The sequence below is a fragment of the Protopterus annectens genome, chromosome 1.part1 (assembly GCF_019279795.1).
Source record: "Protopterus annectens isolate FY-2018-M chromosome 1.part1, PAN1.0, whole genome shotgun sequence".
NCBI classification, from domain to species: domain Eukaryota; kingdom Metazoa; phylum Chordata; order Ceratodontiformes; family Protopteridae; genus Protopterus; species Protopterus annectens.
Genome location: NC_056726.1, coordinates 1,563,698,943 through 1,563,725,741, shown reverse-complemented (window position 1 = coordinate 1,563,725,741; position 26,799 = coordinate 1,563,698,943). Strand labels below are relative to the sequence as shown.

General features: G+C 42.1%; 1 protein-coding gene across 1 annotated transcript in view; it reads right to left on the bottom strand.

Moving 5' to 3' along the window:
- NIPAL3 (NIPA like domain containing 3) overlaps window positions 1-22,445 on the bottom strand; it is a 750,101-nt gene extending 727,656 nt beyond the window's left edge. Inside the window, exon 1 of the mRNA XM_044083192.1 lies at window positions 22,178-22,445. Within this exon, the coding sequence (XP_043939127.1) occupies window positions 22,178-22,246 (69 nt within the window). The 5' untranslated portion in view covers window positions 22,247-22,445. The remainder of the gene's footprint in view (window positions 1-22,177) is intronic.
- Window positions 22,446-26,799: the final 4,354 nt, after the last annotated feature.

The following is a 26,799-nucleotide window of genomic DNA, read 5'->3' as shown; positions in this document are numbered from 1 at the left end:
CAGCACATCCACTCATGCATAAAATCCTCAAAAGCTAGTTACGAAAATAAAATTGCCAAAGATTCCAAAGACAACCACAAGGTATTATACAGTTATGTCAAGAATCTAAATGCAATGCTCAGATCTCCTCTGAGCTACAACAGAATGGCATTAAATATACTGATTCCAAGGATATTGCCAATATCCTGGCAGATCGATTTAGTGCCAACTTCACCCCCCTCTCACCTCCTAAAGGGCCCATCTCAACAACAAAAGATTGCCAAATTCCGGTAATCATGGCCACACAGGTAGAAACCGCACTCTCCAAAGCTTAGAATACAGCATCCATGGGACCAGATGACATCCCAGGCTGCGTACTACATGAACTACAAAATGAACTAGCACCTCACCTATGTGTCATGTTTAATCATAGCCTCACCTCAGGCTCCGTGCCCACTGAGTGGGCGCACAGCTACAGTTATCCCACTCCACAAGGGGGGATCCAACTTGGATCCCGGGAACTACCGTCCCATCAGTCTGACGAGCCTGATCTGCAAGGGCCTGGAACTTGTAAACAAAGACATTGGCAACCTTCAAACACTGGACCCCACCTAGTCTGGGTTTGTGAAGGGACGATCTTGTCTCCTGATCCTGACTGACTTCTTTGAATCAGTCTGCAGAGCTGTGGACGAGGGAAAGGTGGTCCACACAGCCTATCTGGACCTCGCCAAGGCCTTCAACACCATCCCCCACTCTGGAATCATAGATAAACTTACTAAGCTGGGCATAAATCCCTATGTCACCAATGGGTTGCCAACTGGCTTACCGACAGAACCCGGACTGTAAAAGTAGCAGACTCCAAATCCAGCTCAAGACAAGTGACAAAAGGAGTACCTCAGGGTTCAGTCCTGGGACCGCTCTTGTTTAGCATTTACTTCTCTGAAGTACAGGCCAACATTAAGAGACTCTGGCTAACAAAGTTCGCAGATGTGGATATTCTACAAAAGGGCCTTACAGAAACAGATGATTGGTGCCAGAGCCATGGGCTCAAGCCTAATGCCAAGAAATGTGTAGTTATCCCCTTTGGGAAACACCATGTACCCATGAATTAACACATAGGTGGCAGTACACTAAACACTGAAAGTGTGATGAGAGACTTAGGGACACAGGTGGACAGTGGTCTCACCTTCGATAACCACATCGCCACAACAGTCAGGAAATCCTTCTATGTGGCACACCTCATCACCAGGGGCTTTTCATCCTGGAAAAAGGAGGTCATTGTCCCACTGTACTCATCCCTCATTAGATCCATTATAGAGTATAACGCCCCATTTGGTACGTACCTCACAAGACATCTGCAACAGCTGGAAAGGCCACAGAAATACCTCACTAAAAGAATCACAGGCCTAAAGTAGATGCCATATGCTGACCGTCTAAAAAAACTCTGTATACTCTGTGGCATATGGTCTACTCAGAGGCAATCTCTGCTTAACATACAAGGCCATGTCACACACTGAGCTGTTGGACATGCTCCACTTAAAGAAATCCCAATCCTTCAGAGCCACACTCTCCAGGGATCTAAACCTTGTCATCACAATGAACAAAACATGCTGGAGGGATAGGTTCCTGACCCAGACTCCCCATACTCTGGAATAGACTGCCCATACATGTCAAGCAGGTGCCTCCTTGGCCCTCTTCAAAAGGAACCTTGATGATTGGATGGGAGATACCTGCGTGGAAAATATGGACGGTTATATATTAGTAATCCTATTTTATCATAATCCCCAATGTTTCTACTATCTTTTTTAATCTCAAGAGAGAAGTGTAGCATACCTGTAGAAATGTAAAGTTTTGCTGAATAAATGATTCAACCCACTACTGGTCTGGTACCACCCCTCTTACTTTTCCCTATAAAAAAGTGAGTCTTCTAACAAATATGTTGAAACCAAAAATACTCAAATCACCATCTCCTTTTACACTTAACATTTCTTAATAACTCTGCTATGAATAGCATAAATCAGATTTCTGCTGATATAATAATATAATATACACACACACACACATAGGTTCTTTCTCTAATATTACTGATTTTCAATAGAATTTAGCAGAAAATGAGGGGCTAACAAAAACACTTAATTGCCAGCATTCATCATAGTGGGTCTGACAGTGTGAACACTGAAAAAAAGCCTTACAGCTGATCTGTTAACTTGCTTGCAAAGAGTTTAATTTGTATTACTGCCAATGATAGTTCTACCACAATATGAGATCTTTGGGGGAGACAGACTGGATAAGAAATTCACAAAGAGACAATGGGAGGGTATATGTATATTTCCCACATATGGAACAAGTCTAGAAGATTTAGGATTTTTGCATGGAAGTGTTTGTGTAGGTACTTTTTTACCCCAAGCAGATTCCAAATAATTTTTCCTCTGGTAGATTACAAAAGTTAGAGGTGTGATGGGGAAACAACGGGTAATTGGGAACATATTTTTGGAGAGTGCAATGAGTTGACAGACTTTAAAAATTCCCTGCAGACCACTCTGACAGAAATACTGGGTGAGCAAAGGTGTAAATAAAGAAATTATTTTTCTGAGCTGTGGCACAGAATCGGAATTGCCAAGACATAGTAAAACCTTGCTGAGTTTAATTCTGGTGACTGTATACAATAAAAAAAAAAATTACTAGACAATGTAATTCAAAGCCTAAACCAACCACACTAATAGTAGTGAATATAGTGACAAAGACAAAAGAACTAGGAGGGGGATTTTAGAAAAGAGAAGGAGCAAATTACATCAAAAAAATGTGAATTGCGGGAACAATACATGCAGAACAATGTTTTGGAGGTGGAATGAGATTTAAGGGAAAAGAGAAACTGAATGAACTATGTAATGTTTGATTGATAATGAGTGTAAAGAAGATTATATGTGATCCACTGAAAATGTAAATATGGATCTGATATTGTTAATCCTCGTTCATTCCTTACTCATGGGTATCGGTTCCGAGCTCGGAACCAAGCCGACCATTTTCCAAGCTCGCGTCAGCTTCAAACTCTCGAGCTAAACTCTTACCCACAATCCCCCTCTCCCTGTTACCTCAGATTTAGTTTGCCGCATTGCCATTCGGTCGTGTCAAGCTACTTCTCTTGAGCATAGTACAGTCAATTGTTGTTTAATAGTTTTATAGGCTACTTTTCGGTCAGAAAAGTTCATATTTTATTGTCTCTTACCCTATCGCATTTAGCGCTTATAATTTCTTCAGGTTTTTCTGCCTTTTCTTTACCACTTTACCGTGAGGTATTCTCTCTTTACCATCGTCGGTAATCCTTTCACCCTTTTACTCTCATACCTTCGGGTATCCTCTTGTACCATTGTTGGTAATTTTTTCCTACTGTTGAATTTACCGCCATGGCAGATAAGAAAGGTAGTCTGGGATTTAAGCGGTGTTCTGATTGTGGACACAAACTGCCTACTTCTGATGCACACTCTGTGTTTATTGTTTGGGAGCTTCCCATTTGTCTGTTGATCCAGCCTGTACTATTTGTGACAACTTTTCTAAGAGTACCTTGCTGGAAAGGGAAAAACAAGCTGATACTGAAGGGACTTCTAAAATCTCCCTTTTCAGAGGCTATTTCTGGGTCGGAGGCCTCAACCCCTCCTAGAGCCCATAAGAAAACCTTGCATGTTTCTACTAAGGCTAAATCTTTGCCTTCGCCCCTGGCTGGGGACTCCCGCCAACCAAAATCTAAAAAGGCTAAAATTTCAGCTCCAGAGCTTTCTCAGTCAGCCCCAGTGCTTTCTGTGCCTAGACCTTCGGCACCAAGATGTTCGGCTCCATTAGTGATTTCGGCTCTGTCTTCTTCAGCAGCCTTCTATATATCGGCTCCGAGGGGCTCCTCGGTTCAGACCATTACTACTGTATTGGCAGTGACCATTCAGTCGGCGCAGACCTTGACCGCGTCAGCTTCGAAATCTTCCTAAGAACTGACGCCTTTATTGTTTACTCCAGTTTTGTCGGTTCCAGTTTCGGCACAGACAACCACTTCGGCACCGATCCCTGTGTCGGTGCAGACAATGACCTCGGCACCGATGACTTCTTCGGTGCAGACAACAGTAGTCCAGTCTATCTCGGCACCATTGTCCTCGGTGCAGTCAGATGAGACGGGCACAGAGTCTGCCTCTTTTGTGGACAGGCCTGTTTCTCCCTCAGTCTCCTTGAGGTCCACTAGAAGCCTTTCCGAACATGATGTGTTGCGTCTTGTGGAACAGGCATTCTTGGCCAGAGGTATCCCACCCCTCAGGAACTACCCTTCCTTGGGAAGTGATCACCCATCTCCAAAGACCTCTTCTTATTCTCCTCCTTCATTGCCTTTGAAGTCCATGGATATAGCACAGTCTCCCCTTCTGCGGGTCCCTTTATGGATCTCATGAAGGAACCGCAGTTGCCTTCGTGGCAGGAAAGTTTTGCTATGACCCAGCATGTCAGCTGAGACACGCATAGCTTGCTGCTCTACAGCCATGCAGGGATTCTGGGTTGGCAGGCTGAGCCACTTAAGGGAGGGGTGCCCCCTGTCCTAGACATACACGGCTCTTCGAGTGGACCAGCCTTCCAACTGATGGAAAAGGCTTTCGCTGCTGCTGGCAATACCAGACTGTCTATACCTCTGCCCTCCTCTGGTACACTGGTTTCACAAGTTGCATCTAGTGGACATCGGGGGCAAGGGCCGCAGGACATATTCCCTCAGGAATCCCCTTTCCATTCTCTTCCCCAGCTTCTCCCGCTGAGGAAGTCCACAGGAAAAGTTTGTGTAAGGGGAAGCACATGGATTCCACAGAAGAGTCCCTCGCCGAAGACACAGATTTCAATAAGGGGGAAGGATCCCCTCGGTCACCCTGAGGTATCCTTTGGCGATATTCTCAAAATCCTGAAACAGAGAGGTGATTGGCAGTCGTCTAATTCAACCTCTGAGGAATCTGTGTTCCTGCAGGCCTTTTGCACCCTGGCCCCCTACCTCCTGGGTTACTCCACCTGCTGATGAACTTGTCAAGCTCATCATGAAGCGTGCTTGGAAGGCTCCTGATACCAAAGCTATTCCCCGAAGGTCTTCCTGTGGATGCTTTGGTGGTAGCGGCCGCAACAAAAAAGAATCTGGCAGAAGAAGAAAGCCAGACTATCCATCCGCCTAACAGAGAGAGAAGCGCACATACACACACATACACATACATACACATAGGTTCATACTATGCTATCTGCACTGGGGCATTTATACGCCTAGCCAGAGTGTGTTTGGCTTTCGCCACCCATTTTAAATTAATTTTGCTATGCCCTTTTTCGAGGTTAGTATACTGTGCCTCTGTCTAACAGTGACACAGAAGTGATACCCAGGGTAAACCTACGATCTCCCATCCACTCATCAAGATTCCTCTTGAAGAGAGTCAATGAGGGGACTGTGCCTAACCTGGACTGGGATTTTATTCCAGAGTGAAGGGAGCCTCTGGGTTATGAATCTGTCCCTCCAGCATGTCCTATTTATTTCAGTGCTGAGGTTCAAGTCTCTCGAGCGCGTAGCTCGATGGGATTTGGATTTTCTGAGGTGCAGCATGTCCATTAACTCCGGGTTGGACATGGCTTTATACGTCAGGCACAGATCTCCTCTGAGCAGGCGGTATGCCACCGAGTAGAGCTGGAGTTTCTTTAACCGGGCAGCATATGGCATCTGTTTGAGCCCTTTGATCCTCTTGGTGAGGTACTTTTGGGGTCTTTCCAGTTGCTGCAGGTGTCTGGTAAGGTACATCCTAAAAGGGGCATTGTACTCAATTATGGGCCTGATGAGGGATGAGTAAAGAGGCACAATGACCTCCCCTGATCTAGATGCGAATCCCTTCATGATTAGGTGGGCTATATAAAATGTTTTTCTAACCACTTTAGCCACATGGTTGTCAAATGAGAGATTGCTACCAACCTGGGTCCCCAGGTCCCTAATTACTTCTTCCGTACTTAATGGATTACCACCTATGTGGTAATTTGTGGGCACTTTGTTTTTGCCAAATGGGATGACTATACACTTTTTGGCGTTTAGCTTGAGGCCATGGCTCTGGCACCAGTTGTCTATTTCTATGAGGCCCTTTTGGAGAATGCTTGTGTCGGATGGAGAGTCGATTATGGCGCCCAGTTTGCAGTCATCTGCGAACTTGGTCAGCCACAGTCCTTCCGTGTTGGCCTGTACCTCCAAGAAATATATACCGAACAAGAGAGGTCCCAGGACTGAGGCTTGTGGGACGCCATTTGTAACTGGTTTGGAGTCTGACATGGCTCCAGCAATTCTAACCATGTGGGTTCTGTCCTTGAGCCAGTTTGCAACCCATCTAGTGACATAGGGGTTTATATTTAAGCTGGTGAGCTTATCTATAATGCCCGAGTGGGGTATTGTATCAAAGGCTTTTGCGAGGTCCAGGTAGGCTATGTGGACCTCCTTCCCCTCGTCAATGGCCTTGGTGACTGTTTCAAAGAAATCAACCAGGTTTAAGAGACAGGATCTGCCCTTAAAGCCGAACTGGGTAGGATCCAGTGTTTGTAGATCCCCAATATCTTTATTTATGAGGTCCATGATGATCCTTTCCATAGCTTTGCAGACCAAGCCAGTCAAGCTTATGGGGCGATAGTTTCCAGGATCCGTTGAGGCACCACCTTTGTGGAGAGGGACCACTGTTGCTGTACGCCACTCTTTGGGTACATATACTGTAGTAAGGCTGAGATTGAACAGTAGTTTTATGTTTGGGTTTAGCTCTTCTTGGAGTTCATGTAGGACGCAGGCCGGGACACCGTCTGGTCCCATTGATGCTGTGTTTTTTGCTTTGGAGAGGGCGGCTCTTACCTGAACATCTGAGATGTCAGGGGGGCAGCACTCTGCTGGGATAGATATTTGCCCTTTTGGTGGTGGGGGGAGGGAGTTTGCGCTGAACCTGTCAGCTAGGATGTTGGCAATGTCTGTGGGTCCGGTGTATTTTTTGTCATTTTGGACTAATTCTGAGCATATCTGGGAATTCCCACCCAGGTTCCTAACATAACTAAAGAAAACCTTATGATTATCCTTAGTGTCCTGTGCAATTTTTCTCTCTAAGCTGGCCTTAGACGATTTTAGGAGTGCCCGTAGTTTTTTGCTAATACTGATCAGAGATGCCTTCCCTTTCTGGGATTTTGCTCTTATCACGTAGTAGCTTCCTCCTTCTATTGTATAGTTTGTTTATGGCTGGGGTCCACCAGACAGGACATCTGCCTTTGGAGGATTGGGTCTTGGTTTTATTTGGGATTGCATGATCCATGCATTCCTGAAGGTGTTCATAGAATGCGTTTATAAAGGATTCTGCGGTCTGGGCCATATTTTCCACAGGCCACATAAACATGTATAAACAAAGATGTGTGTGTGTGTGTGTGTATATATATATATATATATATATATACACATACATATATATATATATATATATATATATATATATATATATATATACATATATGTATATATATATATATATATACATATATGTATATATATATATATATATATACATATATGTATATATATATATACATATATGTATATACATATATATATATATATATATATATATATACATATATGTATATATATATATATATATATATACATATACACACATATATATATATATATATATATATATATATATTTTACATACACACACACATATAAAAAAATATTTATTTATATACACATACACGCATGTGTGTACATACGTATATTCCTCTCAATGTGCACTAAAGATGAACAAAAACAAACAAAAAAAAGCATAGGGAGAAAGATTCTGTGAGCTTGTCATCCTTTAATATCCTTTTACAGCTGGAATCAAAACATCCAAGCAACAAAAGGAGGGTGAGTGCTTTCTTCCTAACTCAGGACCTCACCTGGCCATGCCATCACAGTCGTATAAAGACTATACATCCTACATAAAGTTCAACATCGAAAACTGTAAACAACGAACATCGAGTACTATAAACAACCAATCAGTATTACAGCTAGAAGAAATCAAACAGTAAATCTAAGAAGTACAGGATCCCAGGTGGTTACTACAATGAGATAAAAGGGCAAAAGACCACTGTGAAGACCCAAAGACCACTGTGAAGACCCACACTGAAGTCAGCACCACAAAGTCCCGGCAAAGTTTTGACAACAAAACACCTGGAACAATTCTCTTATGCCATCAAATGCATACAGTTTACTGAAAACAGACATAACAGCCCATTTTCCGTGAGAAAATTACTTTCCAGTTCTGCCTTCATAAGCAAAGATTTTTGAGATTTGAAACAGTAATAAAACGAATCACTTTCCAGTAATAATGAGGGAGAAGGTGTAAAGGAAATACAGATGGAAAACTGGATCGTAGGAATCTGCTCAGAATGGGAACTCAGAGAAGTAGTGGGAGAAAGAGTATGTGTTAAGAACACACGTTACAGGAATTAAGCAGAATGTTGGCAGGGAATACACATGCTATCAAAACCAGAGTTAGCAGCTAGTCTAAATGAATGAGACTGCAAAGTCCATGAAAGCTCAAAAGGATAAATAATCGCCATTTAGACAGAAGTTTGCTAAATTCAATATTCTGAAACTTTCCAAAATCTTGACAAGGAGAAACTATCCCAATAGTAAAGATGTCTGGAGAAATGGACTAATACCCAATGGCCAAAAACTACTACCAATGTGCAACTTCAGTGGGTGCAAGGCCTACATGCTCTACGTAAAGAGGAGACCAAACAGAGAATATCCCACCCACATTACGCTCAAAGCTTGTGTCCTGTAACAGCTGGCACAAAAGGAGGGGATCAAACAGAGAATATCCTATCCTCATTAAGGTCCAAGCTTGTATCCCGTAAAAGCTGGCACAAGAGGAGGGGATCAAACAGAGAATATCCTACCCTCATTAAGCTCCAAGCTTGTATCCCATAACGAGGAATGGAACAAACGGAGAATATCCTATCCTCATAAAGCTCCAGACATGCATCATGTAAGAAGTGGCACAAGCTGCTGAGGTTGATAATAAATGCAGAGAAGCCCCAACAGTTCCCAGTGGTCATGAAGAGGTGCTGAAGTAGGACTGTCCGAGAATCAGGAAGACCTCAAGTTCAGGCAATTTGTTTTTCAAGATTCCAGAATCAAGGATTGCTACCCTGGTGTTGATGTAATTAGAAACAGTTACTCTCTATTTCTACAAGTTGAACTATGCCTAAAAAAAGATACTACGGGGACGGCTAATGTCTTGGCTAGTAGACAAAAGCTATGTAGGGGAGAGATGCAGACCATCCCTAGGAAAAAAAAGAAAAAGAAGTGGGATTGCCAAACATCTCATTTCATGCAGACATACAGCACTTCCCAATTAAATAGCACAATTTCCCAGCCAATTTCTATAATCAATTACTTTTACACTTCTGCATCATTCTTAGTGACAGTAAAATACTGTTTAAAACCTTGCCTGCTTGCCTGTCTGTCTTTCTCTCTGCATCTCCCACAGAGAATGAGCACCTTCTAGTTTTCACATACAAATGGGCCTCTGTAAAGGCACAGTCATAACTAGGTCAGTGGAAAGTTTTAAGAGCCTTGGTAATTTTGCTTATTTTGGCAACAGGGAACAAGCTTACCATTTACTATATCATTAAAAAAGGAATTATAAATTACAGAGTACTGACTCATAGTGCCAAAATAGCTCTGCTGACACAGACAGACAAAGTCAAGAGTACAACCCAGATGGCCCAAGACCGATTACCAGCTTAGGCACCCTAGGAGCAAGTTGCAGAAGGGGATGAGTTAAGGCATGCTTGTCTTTGTCTAGGAGTATGTTGAGAGAGACAGAAAGCACATGCCTAGAGTGAGACCTTCTGTAGTGGAAATGGGAGATCACCAGATGTACTCCCCTTTCAAGGAGGTAGGGCCAGTGAAGGAATGCCACTTATGAAAGTGACAATCGCACCCTCATTTACAGCCAATTACTGCCACCCCTTGGAGACATCGTGGTTATGCACACATCCCCAAGTTTCCCACGTACTTATTTATTTCTTTAGCCAGGTTGTGCACTGACCAATATTGACCAATCTCAGACTCAACCCAAGTGAAATGCCAAACATTTCTCAAACAAAACACAATTTTTTGGAAAGATAGAAATTTCTTCTGAAAATAACAGCTAGGGAGTGAGATAAAATTAAAGTGGAGTTTAAAAATAAGGTGGAAATAGAAGAAAGAGTTTGGTTAAGAAGTAACCAGAATTATTTAGAGGTACTGACAAATGTTAAAGCATTGCAGAATAGGGGGGATCTCACCGAAGAAGGAGAGGATCAACTGCAGAACTCTAAGCAGAAAATAATGGGATTACCTCGATAACATGCACAAGCTTAGAAAGATGGCCGTTACGCAACTGCTTTTGATAATAACACTAGTGCACAACAATGCAGGCAACAGAAAGTAGAAAGGGCTGTCGCCAAGCTTAGGGAGCCTATAACAAGGAAGATAACAAGAGATCCTGCAGAGGTACTAGAAATATTTTGGAAATTTTATGAAAGCCTGTATAAAGCACAAATACAGAAATCAAGAAAAGGTATAAACGGAAATATTTATGGAAAAATTAAATATTCCAAGTAGATGAGGCTCAAATACCAACAGTTAGTATAGGAGGAGATGAGATAAAAATGGTGATGTATAACCAATCCACAGGAAAATTCCCAGGAATATATGGCATTCCTGTGGAAGTCTGGAAGCTAGGACGGAAAAAACTGACAAAGATCTGGAAGGTTTTGTTTAACAGTATTTTAAGAGGAGGAAAATTACTAACATCCTGGAAGAAAGCTGTGGTGGCTGTAATACCTAAAGAGGGTAAAGACCCATCAGATCAGCTTCATACAGGCCCATTTCAATTTGAAACAGTGATTATAAAGTGTTTATGCCTACAATGACTAAAGGAATGGCAAAGGTGACACAAAAATGAATAGACATGGATCACTGTGATTTTGTGGAGGGGAGGCAAACATCTGACAACATTAAAAGAAAACGGATGATCCAGAGGGAACCATAATGTAAGAAAATACCACTGCTGTTGGTGGGTCTTGATGCAGAGAAAGCATTTGACAGTGTAAGCTGGGAGTTTATGAGCAGGGCAATGGAACCATTTGCATTCCCTGATAAAATTATAAGGTTGATTGGGGGATATACGAGGGGATCGGAGGTGAAAATTAAAGTGGGTGGACTGAAGGCAGGGGTGTCCTCTTCCCCCTTTGTTAAATGCATTATATTTATAATCATTGGCAAAGAAAATAGGAGAATCAGAAATTCAAGGATATAATTGTTACAGTAGTCAAGAAAAGCAGGCTCTATTTGCAGATGAAATTATTTATACCTGATAAAACCAGAAAAGGAGATTTTAGTGTTGTGGAACATTTTGATGCAGTTTCAAATCTTTTTGGGAAACAAAATTAATGAAGCTAAAACAAAAGCAATAGCTGTAAATTATGTACCTACACACCAATTGGTTCAAAAATATCCACAATTATGGGGACATGATAAAATGAAGTACTGAACAGTCATCATCATCTTCTTTCGGCTGTTCCTGTTAGGGGTCGCCACAGCAGATCACCCGTTAACATTTCTTCCTGTCCTCTGCATCTTGCTCTGTCACACCAACCACCTGCATGTCCTCTCTCACCACATCCATAAACCTTATCTTGGGCCTTCCTCTTTTCCTGTCACCTGGTAGCTTCATCCTTAGCATCTTTTTCCCAATATACTCAGCATCCCTCCTCAGCACATGTCCAAACCAACATAGTCTTGCCTCTCTGGCTTTGTCTCCAAACCTTCCAACCTGGGCTGGCCCTCTAATATACTTATTCCTAATACTGTCCAACCTCGTCACACCCAGTGCAAATCTTATCTTTAACTCTGCCACATCCAGCTCAAACTCCTGCCTTTTTGTCAAAGCCACTGTCTTCAACCCATATAACATAGCTGGTCTCACTACCCTCTTGTAGACCTTCCCTTTCACTCTTACAGGTACTCGTCTGTCACAAATCACTCCTGACACTCTTCTCCACCCACTCCATCCTGCCTGTACTCTCTTCTTCACCTCTCTTCCACACTCACCGTTACTCTGAACTATTGACCCCAAGTATTTAAACTCATCCACCTTCGCCACCTCTACTCCTTGCATCCTCACCATTCCTCTATCCTCCCTCTCATTCACACACATATATTCTTGTCTTAGTCCTGCTGACCTTCATTCTTCTTCTCTCTCTAGAGCATATTTCCACCTCTCCAGGGTCTCCTCCACCTGTTCCCCACTCTCACTACAGATCACAATGTCATCTGCAAACATCATAGTCCACACTACCCTCGTACTGATGTGGCAGCTAAGGATATGTGGGAAGAAACTAAACAAAAAGTAATACAAAGATGGAGAAATTGGAAGTTCTGTTATATGGATAGCAAGATACAAGCAGCTAAATTGTTTTTAGTCCCTTTAGTTTTATACACTGATCAGGTATATTTTTATTAACCATTGAAGAAGCTGTAGATAATTAATAAAGAGCTGAAATATTTTATCTGGGAGGGGAAGACCACAAGATTCAAGTGGCATACGTTGATTTTTCCAACAGAAGAAGGCAGTCTGGGATTATCCAGTTTGAAGGGGTATTTCAGAGCTACACAGTTAAGGCTTCTGTACATAGCACAAATAGAAACCTATAATTCAAAGTGGAAAGGGATGAGGATGAAATCGGGGGAAGAAATGAGGACAGACTGGGATTTTGGGTGCAGATGCTTAAGGAGAATAACATTATGAATATAATATTTTTTATGCTTAAAGTAGCAAAAAGTATTCTAAGAACTAAGCCTAGACAAGAGGGGGTGTGATTTCTTGGAGAAAAGCAAAAGAACCAAGGTATTGGAAGCAAATAATTACTGAAGGAAAGATAATAGAATGCGAAGAGACCAAGAATTTATTTATACTGCATGGTGGATAGATGTTGGCAAAGAGAAAAAAATAGGGGATCCTAAGTGAAAGACCGAAAAAACAGCACTGGTAGAGATTTTAGTAGAATATAGAAGAGAAGCTGTTGTTAAAAAAGGAATAATTAGTACAGCATACAAAATATTGAACGATAACTATAAGAATCAATTAGATTAGGTTAGGTTTAGGTTAGAAAAGATTGAGAAGAGAGAGTGGATAAGCAATTCACAAAGAAATAATGGAGGGATATTATGTATGTCTCCCAGTTATACAACAAAGTCTAGAAGATTTGAGATCTTGGCTTGGAAGTGTTTAGACAGGTAGTTTTTAGACCCCAAGTAGACTCCAACGACATTTTCCTCAGGTAGACAGCAAATGCTGGAGGTGTGATGGGGAAGAAAGATGTAATTGTGAACATATTTTCTGGGAGTGTAATGAGTTGTCAGACTTAAGACACTGGGTGACTAATTGATGTAACTAAAGAAAATTTTTTGAGCTATGACACAGAATCGGAACTGCCTAGACACAGTAAGGCCTTGCTGAGTCTAATTATCATGACTGGCAAAAAAGCAATTACTAAAACATGGAAATCAAAGTCTAAACCACCTCTAAAAGAAGTAGTAAATATAATAACAGATAAAACAACTGGAATTGGGATCTTTAGAAAAGGGTAGGAGCAAATTCCTAAAAAATGGGAACTGTGGGAACAATACATACAGTAGAGGAATGAGGTTAAAAATAAGGCATGATTTGAATTGGGCTACGTAATGTCTGACTGACAATGACTGGATAGATAAGTGATGTATAATGTTTACAACTAAAATTACGTCTGTATGGTTTGTAATGTATAATGTTTGCAAATAAAATTATGTCAACTATGTGATAGTTTAATAAAGATGTTTCTTGTTTTAAAAAGTACAGAAATATAAGCCATAACAGAGTAGTTCAAACCCATTACATAAAAAACTTTAAAACAGTGTAGGATGACTGTACCACTTATGTCACTTTTCCCTAGGAGAATCAAAGAGGCCATAGGCATCTCCCCTTCAGGGGGAAGGAAAAAAATCACCATGATAATTGTGACAGGTCTGAACAATTTGTCTACACTGTATTACATACCACAGTACCACAGAAATCTGTAGTCAGGTACTGCTGACAATCTTAATAAAAGTAATTAGTCCTGCTGATGTCAGGAGCTCAACAGCTGCTGTAAAAAGGGCAGAGAAGTTTGAAAATGTTTTCCATTGTCATTATTGCAGACAGGAAGAGAATATACACAGATTCACAGCTGCTTCCAATGCAGTCATGTCTTTCATAGCAAAACAAAGCAATTAGATCAGTCAATGGTTCAAAGGCGATTGTCACCTCTTTTGACAAACTTATTTTGACAAACTTACTAAGCATAACATTATTGAAATTTCACGCTTTAAACTTTAATTTTTTTTCTTTTTTTAATATTGCTTTACATTTTAAGAAGACTTAAATGTCTGTGACATTTAGAGGAAAGTTAGAAAATATTTTATTCCTTGTAAAGCATCACACATTTACCAAACGGTGGAGGAGGGAACTGTCAATTCATCTTGAACTACAAAATGATACTTTGAACAAAAGGCCTGCAATTTACTTTTTTGGTTGCAACTGTATAGCTCCTTAGTATACTGTAAAACAACCCCCTGAGACGCACACAAATGAGGGCCATTCAAGAAATGAAAGAAGCAGCCCTGTTAAAGAAGACACATAAGATGATAGTGACCGACACTTATCTCATATGTCAATGGCATGGGAATTCACCAGTACTTCTTATGTCTAGCATGACTCGTATAAAGCAGACTTGAAATGAATTATGGGAAAGAGAAAGACGAATTAAAACAAGATGACATTGATATGTCAAGCCCCATTGGCAGCCATTTTGCAGCAAACATATTAAAATTCTATAAGAATCAGAGTGACTCTGAGGTGTTATGATTGCTCAGAAAACAGAGACAGAGTGAAAAAATTTATTTTTTTTTTACTTCTAAGGTGGAATTTTTAAACTCTGGTCACTAAACCAAAGTACTGGCTCGCTGATGTACAACACTTCACACTTTAAGCAGTAGTAGCAATGGTTTAAAAGTTTAAATTGCATTTGCCTTCTGCTTTTTACAGTTTTTGCACTTGTTTTATATCAATTTAAGTTGTTTTTGTATTGTATAACTGTTGTAGGCTACACAATAAAGTACGCTAGCCTGTTTATAGCATTTACAGTGTTTTCTGTGTGTTTTTCTGCTGTTTCCTGAAAAAAACAAAAAAAAAATATTCTCTTTTCCCACCTTTGCTGAACTAGATTAGTCCAGATTTCAGGTTTTGCTGAATTCCGGACTCTGGTATAGTTTCCTGTGTTGCCCACATCCTTACTTGGATAGGAGAAAGCTTCTCTGTTCACCAGTGAGAGTGGGGAGCTTTGAGCAGCCCATCTGTCCTTGGAGGAGTGGTCTCAGCCCTGAAACTAGTAGCTTATTGGCCGTTTTGGGTCTATTCCTATCTTTTTCAGTTTCCCTGCTTTAAAACCTGCATTTGCGTGGTTGTGCGCACAGCACAGCGCCACTTAAACGGGTTTAAACTATTCCCGGCTCCACAAAGTCTGCTCTTCACTTTTTCCCTTAGAACTGTTCTAAATCTCAAAGTAAGCACTCTATTTTCATTCTAAAGCCCTGCACTTGCTCGTAAGATAAGTAAGCACTAATAAACTAAAGCACTACACACTCTTATACTCCCTTAAAGTACTTGGCTCACTATTGGTCCTTTCTGATCAGTCAAAATGTAGTTCCTTATACTATTCTGGCATGTCCAAAAGTCAGTTTCAGGTTTACTCTCCAGTCCAGCTGGTGAATCTGGGAATCTTGAGGCAATGTTATAATTGCCTTATGTACACACACACCACCCTCTCCTCCTCCCAACAAGCTATATGTGAGAGATGCAACTATATAGCCAAACTGGAGGCTGAGCTCTCTCAACCCAGTAGTGGCGCAGTCAGTCAGGAGGAGAAGGTAACCACACACACCACAAATCCAGTCTCACATGGACCTATCGCAACAGCAAACCAAACACATAAACACACAAAAACATACTCGGAGGCTCTAAATAAAAATCTGCCCAAGCAGCAGAGACCTCCAAAGCAGACATCCAAGCAACCGCTACCCCACAACAATACCCACGTATCACATAGTTCACAAAGTCAGTGTGCCACACAGTCACAGCCCTTAAGGCTAAACAACACACCTAATACACTTGTAATAGGTGACTCTATTGTCAGACACACCGACGTCCCACTCACCAGACTGAACAAGGAGAAGGTCACTGTAAGCTGCCTGTCGGGTGCCAGGATCCGCCACATAACACAGGCACTCAGGTCACTCCAAAGCAAGTACAAATATGACTCCGTCATTGTCCATGCTGGTGTGAATGACCTGAGACGTACCTCCCTGGACTAAATGAAAAGAGACAGAGGAGCTCTCTGATCATGTAGCCCTGGCCGGTATGACCCTGACCTTGAGTAGCATCTTACCCTCACCAAGAATGATGCCACAGTATAAAGACAAAATGATCAATTTTAACAATTGGCTAAAGTATTGGTGTCATTCAAAGGGGATCCAGTGTCTGTCAGCCTGGGATGACATGCTCGACAAGCCACGTTGCTTCACTAGGGACGGCTTGCACCTGTCACCCCTGGGCTTTCGAATACTGGCAAAGGCTCTTGCCACCCTCATAGTGCCTTTTTTAGACAAGGCTCAAAAGACAAACCCACCTCCATAGACAACACAAGGAAAAAGAAACTAAGGGTAATGCTGCTCAAAGAAAGAAGTCTAAACCTCAAGATGCATGCACTCGAGGCTCTCCTCAGTATGGAGAATATCGATATCTGTGCAGTAACAGAAACCTGGTTCAAGGCTCCCGAGAGCACCCCAGCACTACCAGGTTATACCTCATACCATGCTTTTCGGCCCCAAATCTCGGACCAAACCACAAAAGGAGAGGGGTATCTATATTCATCAAAATACCCACACCTCCAGGTTAGTGGCACTGCACGAAGCATCAGAGACCATCCATGTGCAACTAATAGTGGGCAAAACTGCCTTTCAGTTTGTATCCTGCTACAGACCACCCTCCCAAACTCAGGAACCCCACTCGGCTTTCCTGAGAACACTGGAGAATATGACGGTCTCTACAAACACCATTATATTGGGTGACTTCAACTACCCAAACATAGACTGGAAGCACTACTCAAGCCCAAACACCCTCACCCAACGGTTCCTAGAATTTATAAACTCAAATGCTATGGAACAACTGGTCACCACTCCCACAAGAGGGGAAAACATATTGGACCTGATCATCACCAACATGGGGACTCCATGTTCCATACCAGAGGTATACCCCTCATTGGTAAGATCTGACCACAAATTAATCTCACTGGACATCCATATCCCGTCCCCACCCTCAGCCAAGAAAACCACGGTGAAGAACTTCTCAAAAGCAAACTTCACACTTCTCAAAACCGAGGTGGAATCCATCAAACCCCCCAGGCCAGTGGAAAATACGGCCCAAACCGCAGAATCCTTTACAAATGCATTCTATGGGCACCTACAGGAATGCATGGATCGTGCTATCCCAAATAAAACCAAGACTCATTCCTCCAAAGGCAGGAGACCTGTCTGCTGGACCCCAGCCATAAATAAGCTATACAACAGAAGGAGGAAGTAACTACATTATACAGCAAAATCCCAAAAAGGGAAGGCATCTCTGATCAGTACTAGCAAGAAACTACGATCCCTCATAAAATCATCTAAGGCCAGCTTTGAAAGAAAAATTGCACAAGACGCTAAAGATAATCACAAGGCCTTCTTTAGTTATGTTAGGAACCTGGGTGGCAACTCCTAGATATGCTCTGAGTTAGTGCAAAATGACAAAAAATACACTGAACCCACAGACATTGCCAACATCCTGGCAGACAGGTTCAGTGCAAACTTCTCCCCCCCTTCAGTGCAAACTTCTCCCCCCCTTCCCCCCCAAAAGATCAAATGTCTATCCCAACAGAGAGTGTAGCCTCCCTGACATCACAGATGCACAGGTGAGAGCTGCCCTCTCCAAAGCAAAATACACTGTGTCAATGGGACCGGACGGCGTCCCGGGCTGCGTCTTACACGAACTCCAAGAAGAACTGAACCCTCACATAAAGTCACTGTTCAATCTCAGCCTTACTACAGGATATGTGCCCAAGGAATGGTATACAGCAACAGTGATCCCACTCCACAAAGGTGGTGCCATAACGGACCACGGAAACTATCGCCCTATAAGCATGACTAGCCTGGTCTGCAAAGCTATGGAGCGTATCATCATGGAACTCATAAACAAAGACATTGGGAACCTCCAAACACTGGATCCTACCCAATTCGGCTTTGTCAAGGGCAGATCTTGCCTCTTGAACCTGGTCGAGTTCTTTGAAACAGTCACCAAGGCCATAGATGAAGGAAAGGTAGTCCACACAGCCTACCTAGACCTCGCAAAAGCCTTCGACACAGTACCCCACTCGGGCATCATAAATAAGCTCACCAGCTTAAATATCAACCCCTATGTCACAAGATGGGTTGCAAACTGGCTCAGGGATAGAACCCACATGGTCAGAATTGCAGGTACCATGTCAGACTAAACCAGTTACAAGTGGCGTTCCACAAGGCTCAGTCCTGGGACCTCTCTTGTTCGGTATATATTTCTCTGAGGTACAGACTAACACGGGAGGACTATGTTTGACCAAGTTCGCAGATGACTGCAAACTGGGTGCCATAATCGACTCGCCGACTGACACAAGCATCCTCCAAAAGGGTCTCACAGAGACGGATAACTGGTGCCAGAGCCATGGCCTAAAGCCAAATGCCAAAAGGTGCATAGTCATCCCCTTTGGGAAAAACAAAGTGCCCACAAATTACCACATAGGTGATAATCCATTAAGTACGGAAGAAGTAATTAGGGATTTGGGGACTCAAGTAGATAGCAATCTCTCCTTTGACAATCACGTTACCAAAGTGGTTAGAAAGACCTTCTATATAGCCCACCTTATCAAGAAAGGGTTCACATCTAGATCAAGAGAGGTCATTGTGCCCCTCTACTCATCACTCATCAGGCCCATAATTGAATACAATGCCCCATTTGGGATGTACCTTACCCGACACCTGCAGCAACTGGAAAGACCCCAAAAGTACCTCACCAAGAGGATCAAGGGACTCAAAACAGATGCCCTATGCAGTTAGGCTAAAGAAACTCCAGCTCTACTCAGTTGCTTACCACCTACTCAGAGGCGATCTGTGCCGGACGTATAAAGCCATGTCCAACCCAGAATTAATGGACATGCTCCACCTCAGGAAATCCAAATCCCTTAGATCTACACGCTCCAGGGACTCAAACCCAGTACAGAAATAAATAAGACATGCTGGAGGGACAGATTCATATCCCAGAGGCTCCTTTCACTCTGGAACAAAATCCCAATCCACGTTAGGCAGAGCCCCTCAATGACCCTCTTCAAGAGAAATCTTGATGAGTGGATGGGAGATCGTAGGTTTACCCCTGGGATCTCTTCTGTGTCCCCACTAGACAGAGGCACAGTAAACTAACCTTAAAAGGGCTATCTTCTGTGACCTACTATACAGAGGCACAGTCAACTAATCTAAAAGGGTGGCGAATGCCAAACACACTCTGGATAGGCTTATAAATGCCGTGGGGCAGATAGCCTAGTATCAACCTATGAACCTATAACTTATGAACCTACTTTTCCTCTTCTATATACCAAAAACATCCCTGGAATAGTAAGCAATGATTCTATCTTAATGCAATCTATCTCCATCCCAGTCAGGAAAAAAAAAAATGCCTTGTGAGTCAGTGATTCTAAACCAAGTCAACTTAACAAGTCCGCTCCACCAGCTGCAATTACCAATAGTGAGGTAACAACCAGTACACTAACACCCCACCATCTACCACAGATGAACCTTCTGAATGACAGCTCACTCAGAAAAACACAGTTAAAAGGTCATGCACGGGGATGGTGCCAAATGCCAACACAAACTGTCAACAATAGTTATACTAGGTCAAGTCACGGGGTTGAGACTAGCAGAATCATTTAGGGGAGGGAAGACGGGTTCCTATCACGTAGTTGAACTTTTATAAGTACGAACCTCATATGGTCGAGACCATAAGTTCGAATTTGTAAAAGTTCTAGCATCTGAATGGAAATCTCCATAAGCGGAGGTTTCCATTTTGTTCAATGGGGTGTGATCTCGGAGTTGGTATTTATGTAGCGGGGGTGTGGGGGTGCAGGGGAGCTTGCTCCCCTGCTTAAAACAGTTTATTTTGTTTTCCATTTTTTTATCTATAGTGGAAGTTTTGCAACTTAGAACATAATGGTTCGAACATTACATGTTCAAAGTTATAAGACTTCGTCTATGTGATACAGTCCCGAGGGAAACAAAATTTTTCTTACAAGGATGAGGCTCAGAAAATGTACTAATAAAGTGATATGATCAGTTATGTTATAGAAAAGGGTAACCACTAGCTCAGCAGACAGCTGTGAATGATGCTCACAAAGCAAGTTCTGCTACAGCACTAAATAAGACAACACTGCAAACAGTAGGCTGTGAAAGTGTGAACTATGTGTGCATTAAAGGCAAGGTAATAATGATTACTGGTATATAACTGTTACTCCTGTAATTTAAACTATATCTCTGTAAAATAATCAGCTTGTCATATTTTTCACACAGTGTATTTCCAAAGGGTGACGCATAACTATAAGTTGAATAATCTCTCATTTCAACCCTGCACACACATTTGTTTGTGAACTTCTCTAAACTGAATAGTTAATACATGATTCAGTGTTCTAGGTCAATGACTTAGTGACAATGTCTTGGGATATACTTAATATCTATACATACCTCTCGGATAATACAGTATGATCATGCTCATTTCACCTGAGCATCACATTAGTTCTTTAGTTAAACATAAGAAAAAAAAAACAGACAAATGAACACTAATATAGATGGTCCTGGGAATACAGAAGAATGACCCTCTCCAAAAATGCATGCATGCATTACAATAAGTGTCCACCAAATAAACACTACTACTATGAAAGTTAAACTAAAACCAGAGTTAGTATAGTTAAAAATGCATATTAAAAAGCTACTTCTTTACAGTTGTACCTACTGTGTTGATATTTTAATGCATATTTTGCATTAGCTACCAGAGCAAATGGTTAATGAAAGCAAGTGGAAAACAGTCACCACACACACAGAGTTCCCAAATAAACTGCAGTTTAATGTCCAACGCTAGTGGAACTGTTTCAGTGCATTTTGTGATACTGCTTGGGTATTTGGTACTGTATGCAAATGTCACATTTGCTGCAAAAATATTACAGTGCCCATACTAGTAGCACTGAGCCTTTCAGTCAGTAGCTGCAAGAATGTAGGGTTTCTGACTACTAAGCCCTCTAGTTGGGTCACATTAAGAATTGTTCAAGTCTTATACCTTTCTGTGATGTTTTTGCATCAAAATGTGCAACTTTATGTATGCTGACACAACCACTTCTCTCTAAATTAGCAAGAGATCTGACATGTCCTTTCAGATAATGATATCATCCTTTATTTACACAATTAGACATTTAGGCAAATGTAAACCCCATGGAGATTATATCCCTAGGTTTACCACCACAGTCCCTACTTGGGCAGCCATGTCCTATGAAAAATCATGAAAAATGGCAAATGTTCTCAGATTTTTTCGGCCAAAATTGTTTACCAAGTTTCCTTTGATAGTTGTATAAAGCAATTACTTACGTCAGACACACCTGAATTGTATATGAAGCAACAGAAACAATTTAAGTTCTACAAGTGTAAGCTTTATTCTGTCAAAAAAGTGAAGTCCAACCCTTTGCACTGGTTGTGGGGAGCCTAAAAAATGTCACACATTGGGCACATTAAAAGGTGATATACCAAGCTAGATTACGATGGACACGTTAAAAACAGTAAACGTAAGAAATAATGTTAACAGTGATTAACACGTACCCGTCCCGAAAACTGATGTCACTCCTGATCCCCTCCCTCTAACTTCTCACCTATCCCATCACTTTGTCAATAACATAGAGCTATTATGAATGTGTCATAACATACCTTATACGAGAAGGAATGATCTGGTTCCCAAAATGGTGTAGCTTCCAACTCCACAGACTTTTGCTCCATGTTCAGTGATCAGACATTGTATTCGTGAATTATACGACGCATCTGCCACAGCTGACCAAGTCTAAACATCTGTGCCGGAATGTGCAAGATCCCTAGCTCAACGCCATCTTAACTTGGGCACCTGAAACAGGTAAAGCAGAAATACGATCCATCACACCTGCAAGGAAATCCAACACGCCCTACAGGCAACAAACAGACAACATAACGTAATGCTTCAGTAGCCAATCAAATACCAGGGTGCCACGTGACATAGACCAATGGTGTACAATCAGGAAAATAGCCATCCGGAAATGAAAAGCAGCTGAAAGTTTAGGTTGGCTGCACATAGTACGGAGTTAGCCGGCTGAAAAAAATGTTGTTTGTGGGTGGGAATCTGCGCTGCGGGTGCGTTCTTCGTGACGTTACATAAGGAAGAAGAAAGCCTGGAGAGTTTATATATTGAAGTTTTAATATTGATTGTTCTGTTTTGATTTGATTTGCTCTTGTATACCTTCGCGTTATTGACGCTGTTGATAGTTAAAGTGGTTGTAAACCTCTAAGAAGGGCAGTAAGATTATTGGTGTTGTAACATGTAACGTTAGCTCAAAGTTTCATTTATTTTACTATCTTTGTCGCGTAAGCCGCAGAAATGAAGCCAGGCAGGGAACGATGTAGTATCCCCCCACAACCCGGATGCGCAGTAGCAAAGTCCACACAACACGCAGTGACGTGAGGCCCTCAATCTCTGGAAATATTTTTCACTTGCTGGTTTCATTACTTTTCCTGATGTGGATTCAAGTTATTTGGATCCTTTGTAATGTTGATAGGGTTCGTGGCATAGGGTAGAATGTTATCCTTTCCTTTGCTATATTAATTTTTATATTCTTAAAATTGTGTGAAAGGCCAGCAAACATACTATTGTTAAATAACCATACATCGTATCTATAATATAGCAATAACCCACGCCTGGGTGTGGGTAACCGTGGGTAAATTTAGCATTACCCACACCCAGAAGTGGGTTATTGCTATTATACCATGACATTATTTAAGAAAAGAAACTATTACTTTTCTTAAATAATAGCATAGTATAATGCCTGTTTACTGCCCTTCCGCAGATGTCTGGCATCCGCGGCAGTTCTGATGTACTCTCCGTTGCTTATTTTAAAGCTGTCTCGCTATGTTAAACCCATTTAACATAGCGAGACAGTGTTTAAAAAAAACGAGTTATACTAATGGAAAAAAGTCCGGGCGACCGGACCTTTTTCCATTAGTATAACTCGATTTACAACGGGCACGCTGGCCAATCAGCGTGCACGTTGTGGGGGGATCATGGTATAATATAGCAATAACCCACGCCTGCGCAGTACATCAGAGCTGTGGGCAAAAGCAACGGAGAAATCAAGATCTCCGTTGCTTTTTTTTAGTGTCTCGCTATGTTAAATGAGTTTAACATAGCGAGACAGTTTTAAAATAAGCAACGGACATCTCCGTTGCTTATTTTAAAACTGTCTCGCTATGTTAAACTCATTTAACATAGCGAGACAAAAAGCAACGGAGATCTTGCTTTCTCCGTTGCTTTAACACTGTCGCTATGTTAAATGGGTTTAACATGGCGAGACAGTTAAAATAAGCAACGGAGATCTCCGTTGCTTATTTTAAAGCTGTCTCGCTATGTTAAACCCATTTAACATAGCGAGACAGTGTTTTTAAAAAACGAGTTATACTAAGGGAAAAAAGTCCGGGGGACCGGACCTTTTTCCATTATTATAACTCGATTTACAACGGGCACGCTGGCCAATCAGCGTGCACGTTTCGGGGGGGTCATGGTATAATAATTGATCATTCCCAACTCACACCAAGAGTATCTATATCTTATGACCCACAGATAAAAGGCCATTCTCCCCTTTTAGCTCAAGTTGAGATTATTCTTGATAACTATGTGAGTGGTGTCCCATAATCCTCGGTTATAGTACCACCCTTCCTGGTGCCTATAGTGATCGCCCACACTGCTCCTGGACTTATCATCTCCTATTTCAGCCACTGGCAATGGCCATGCCTTGGATGCCTTTGATTCAGTGATGCTTAAAAAAATTCATCTTGGGATGCAGGTGGATCGATTGCTGACAGTAAAGTGTATCATAAAGGGAGTGCTGCACCTCCGAGTGTGTCCTTCGGATGAGATGTTAAACCAAGACCCCATCTGCTTGATTTGGTGGTAGGGGAAGTTCCCCAATTCCCTGGCCAAATTCCCTAGTAGTATCAATACCATTCTGGGTCTTCCCTGAAAAGAGACAACTAGCCTAGTGGGACTAACCCAGTCAACAAATGATAAATACAGTATATGAATAAATACACTGACATTGGTATTATGTTATAGGTTCATAGGTTCATACTAGGCTATCTGCCCAAGGGCATTTATAAGCCTAGCCCATAGTTATTTGGCTTTCGCCACCCCTTTAGTTTGAATAAACCTATGCCTATTATTTTGCTGTGCCTCTGTCAAGCAGTGACACTGAAGTAATCCCTGGGGTATATCTGCGATCCCTCATCCATTGGTCAAGATTCCTCTTGAACAAGGCCAGCGAGGTGCTCTGCCTCACATGTACCGGGATTTTGTTCCACAGCATAGGGAGTCTCTGGGTGATAAATCTGTCCCTCCAGCATGTTCTATTAATAACCGTGTCAAGGTTTAAGTCTCCCGCCCTTGTGGTTCTGAGGGATCTAGATTTTTTGAGGTGAAGCATATTCATCAAATCAGGGTTTGACATGGCCTTATATGTCAGGCACAGGTCACCTCTGAGCAAGCGGTATGAGACTGAATAGAGCTGGAGTTCTTTCAGTCGGGCAGCATAAGACATATTTTTGAGACCCTTTATCCTTTTGGTGAGGAACTTTTGGGGCCTTTCCAGCTGCTGCAGGTGTCTGGTCAGATACATTCCGAATGGGGCATTGTACTCAATCATAGGTCAAATGAGTGATGAGTACAGGGGGCGATGACCTCCCTTGATCTAGATGTGAATCCCTTCATGATCAGGTGGGCAATGTAGAAGGTTTTCCTAACTACTTTAGCAACATGAGTGTCAAGCGAAGGCTACTGTCAACCTGGGTCCCCAGATCCCTGATGACTTCTTCTGTGCTCAGTGGATTGCCACCTATATGGTAGCTAGGGGTAACCTTGTTTTTCCCGAAGGGTATGACTATGCATTTCTTGGCATTTAACTTTAGGCCATGGCTCTGGCACCAGTTATCCGTTTCTGTGAGGCCCTTCTGAAGGATATCTGTGTCAGATGTGTTTTCGACTATGGCGCCCAGTTTGCAGTCATCTGCAAACTTTGTCAGCCATAACCCTCCTGTGTTTGCTTGTACTTCAGAAAAGTAGATGCTGAACAAGAGTATGATTGTCTTTTGAATCCTTGGCGATTTTTCTCTCAAAATTTGCCTTGGATGATTTTATGAGAGCTCTTAGTTTTTTACTTATAATGATCAAAGGTGTCTTACCTTTCAAGGATTTTGCTCTGTCTTGTAGTAGCTTCCTCCTTTTGTTGTAGAGCTTGTTTATGGCTGGGGTCCACCAGACTGGACGCTTGCCTTTGGTACAAAGAGTCTTAGTTTTGTTTGGGATTGCCTGATCCATGCAGTCCTGTAGGTGCTGGTAGAAGGCATTTGTAAGTGATTCAGCGGTTTGAGTAATGTTTACCACTGGCTCAGGGGCCTTAAAGGAGACCACACTAGTTTTTAGAAGTGTGAAGTCGGCTTTTGAGAAGTTTTTCACTGTGGTCTTTTTTGTTTCAGGTGGGGCGGGATGAGGACCTCCAGCGAGATTAGTTTATGATCTGATCTCACCAGTGAGGGTATACTTCGGTGTTGAACATTGTGATCCCATGTTCGTGATGATGAGGTCAAGTATGTTTTCTCCTCTTGTGGGGATGGTGACTAGTTGTTCCATGGCATTTGAGTTTATGAACTCCAGGAACCTTTGGGCTAGAGTGTTTGGGCTTGAGTAGTGTTCCCAGTCTATATTAGGGTAGTTGAAGTCACCTAGTATGATGGTGTTTGGAGATACATTTATCCCTCCATTGTTTTCAGGAAGGCCATGTGAGGTTCCTGAGTTTGAGAGGGTGGCCTGTAACATGCTACAAATTGCAGAGCAGTCTTGCCTATGGTTAATTGCACCTGGATGGTCTCCGATGCATCATGCGTTGCCACCAACCTTGAGGTGTGGGTGTCCTTTATGAATATGGACACCCCTCCTTTCTTGGTGTTGTCCGGATTTTGGGGCGGAACGCATGATATGAGGTGAAACCTGCTAGTGCTGGGGTGCTCTCAGGAGCCTTGAACCAGGTTTCTGTCACAGCACAGACATCGATGTTCTCCATACTGAGAAGGGCCTCGAGCGTGCATCTTGAGATTGAGACTTCTGGCATTGAGCAGCATTACCCTTAGTTTTTACTTTTTGTGTTCTATGGTGGTAGGTTTAGAATTTGAGCCTTGCCTAAAAAGGCACTATGGGGTGGCAAGAGCCTTTGCCAATATCCGGAAGCCTAGGGGTGACAGGTGCAAGCCGTCCCTTGCGA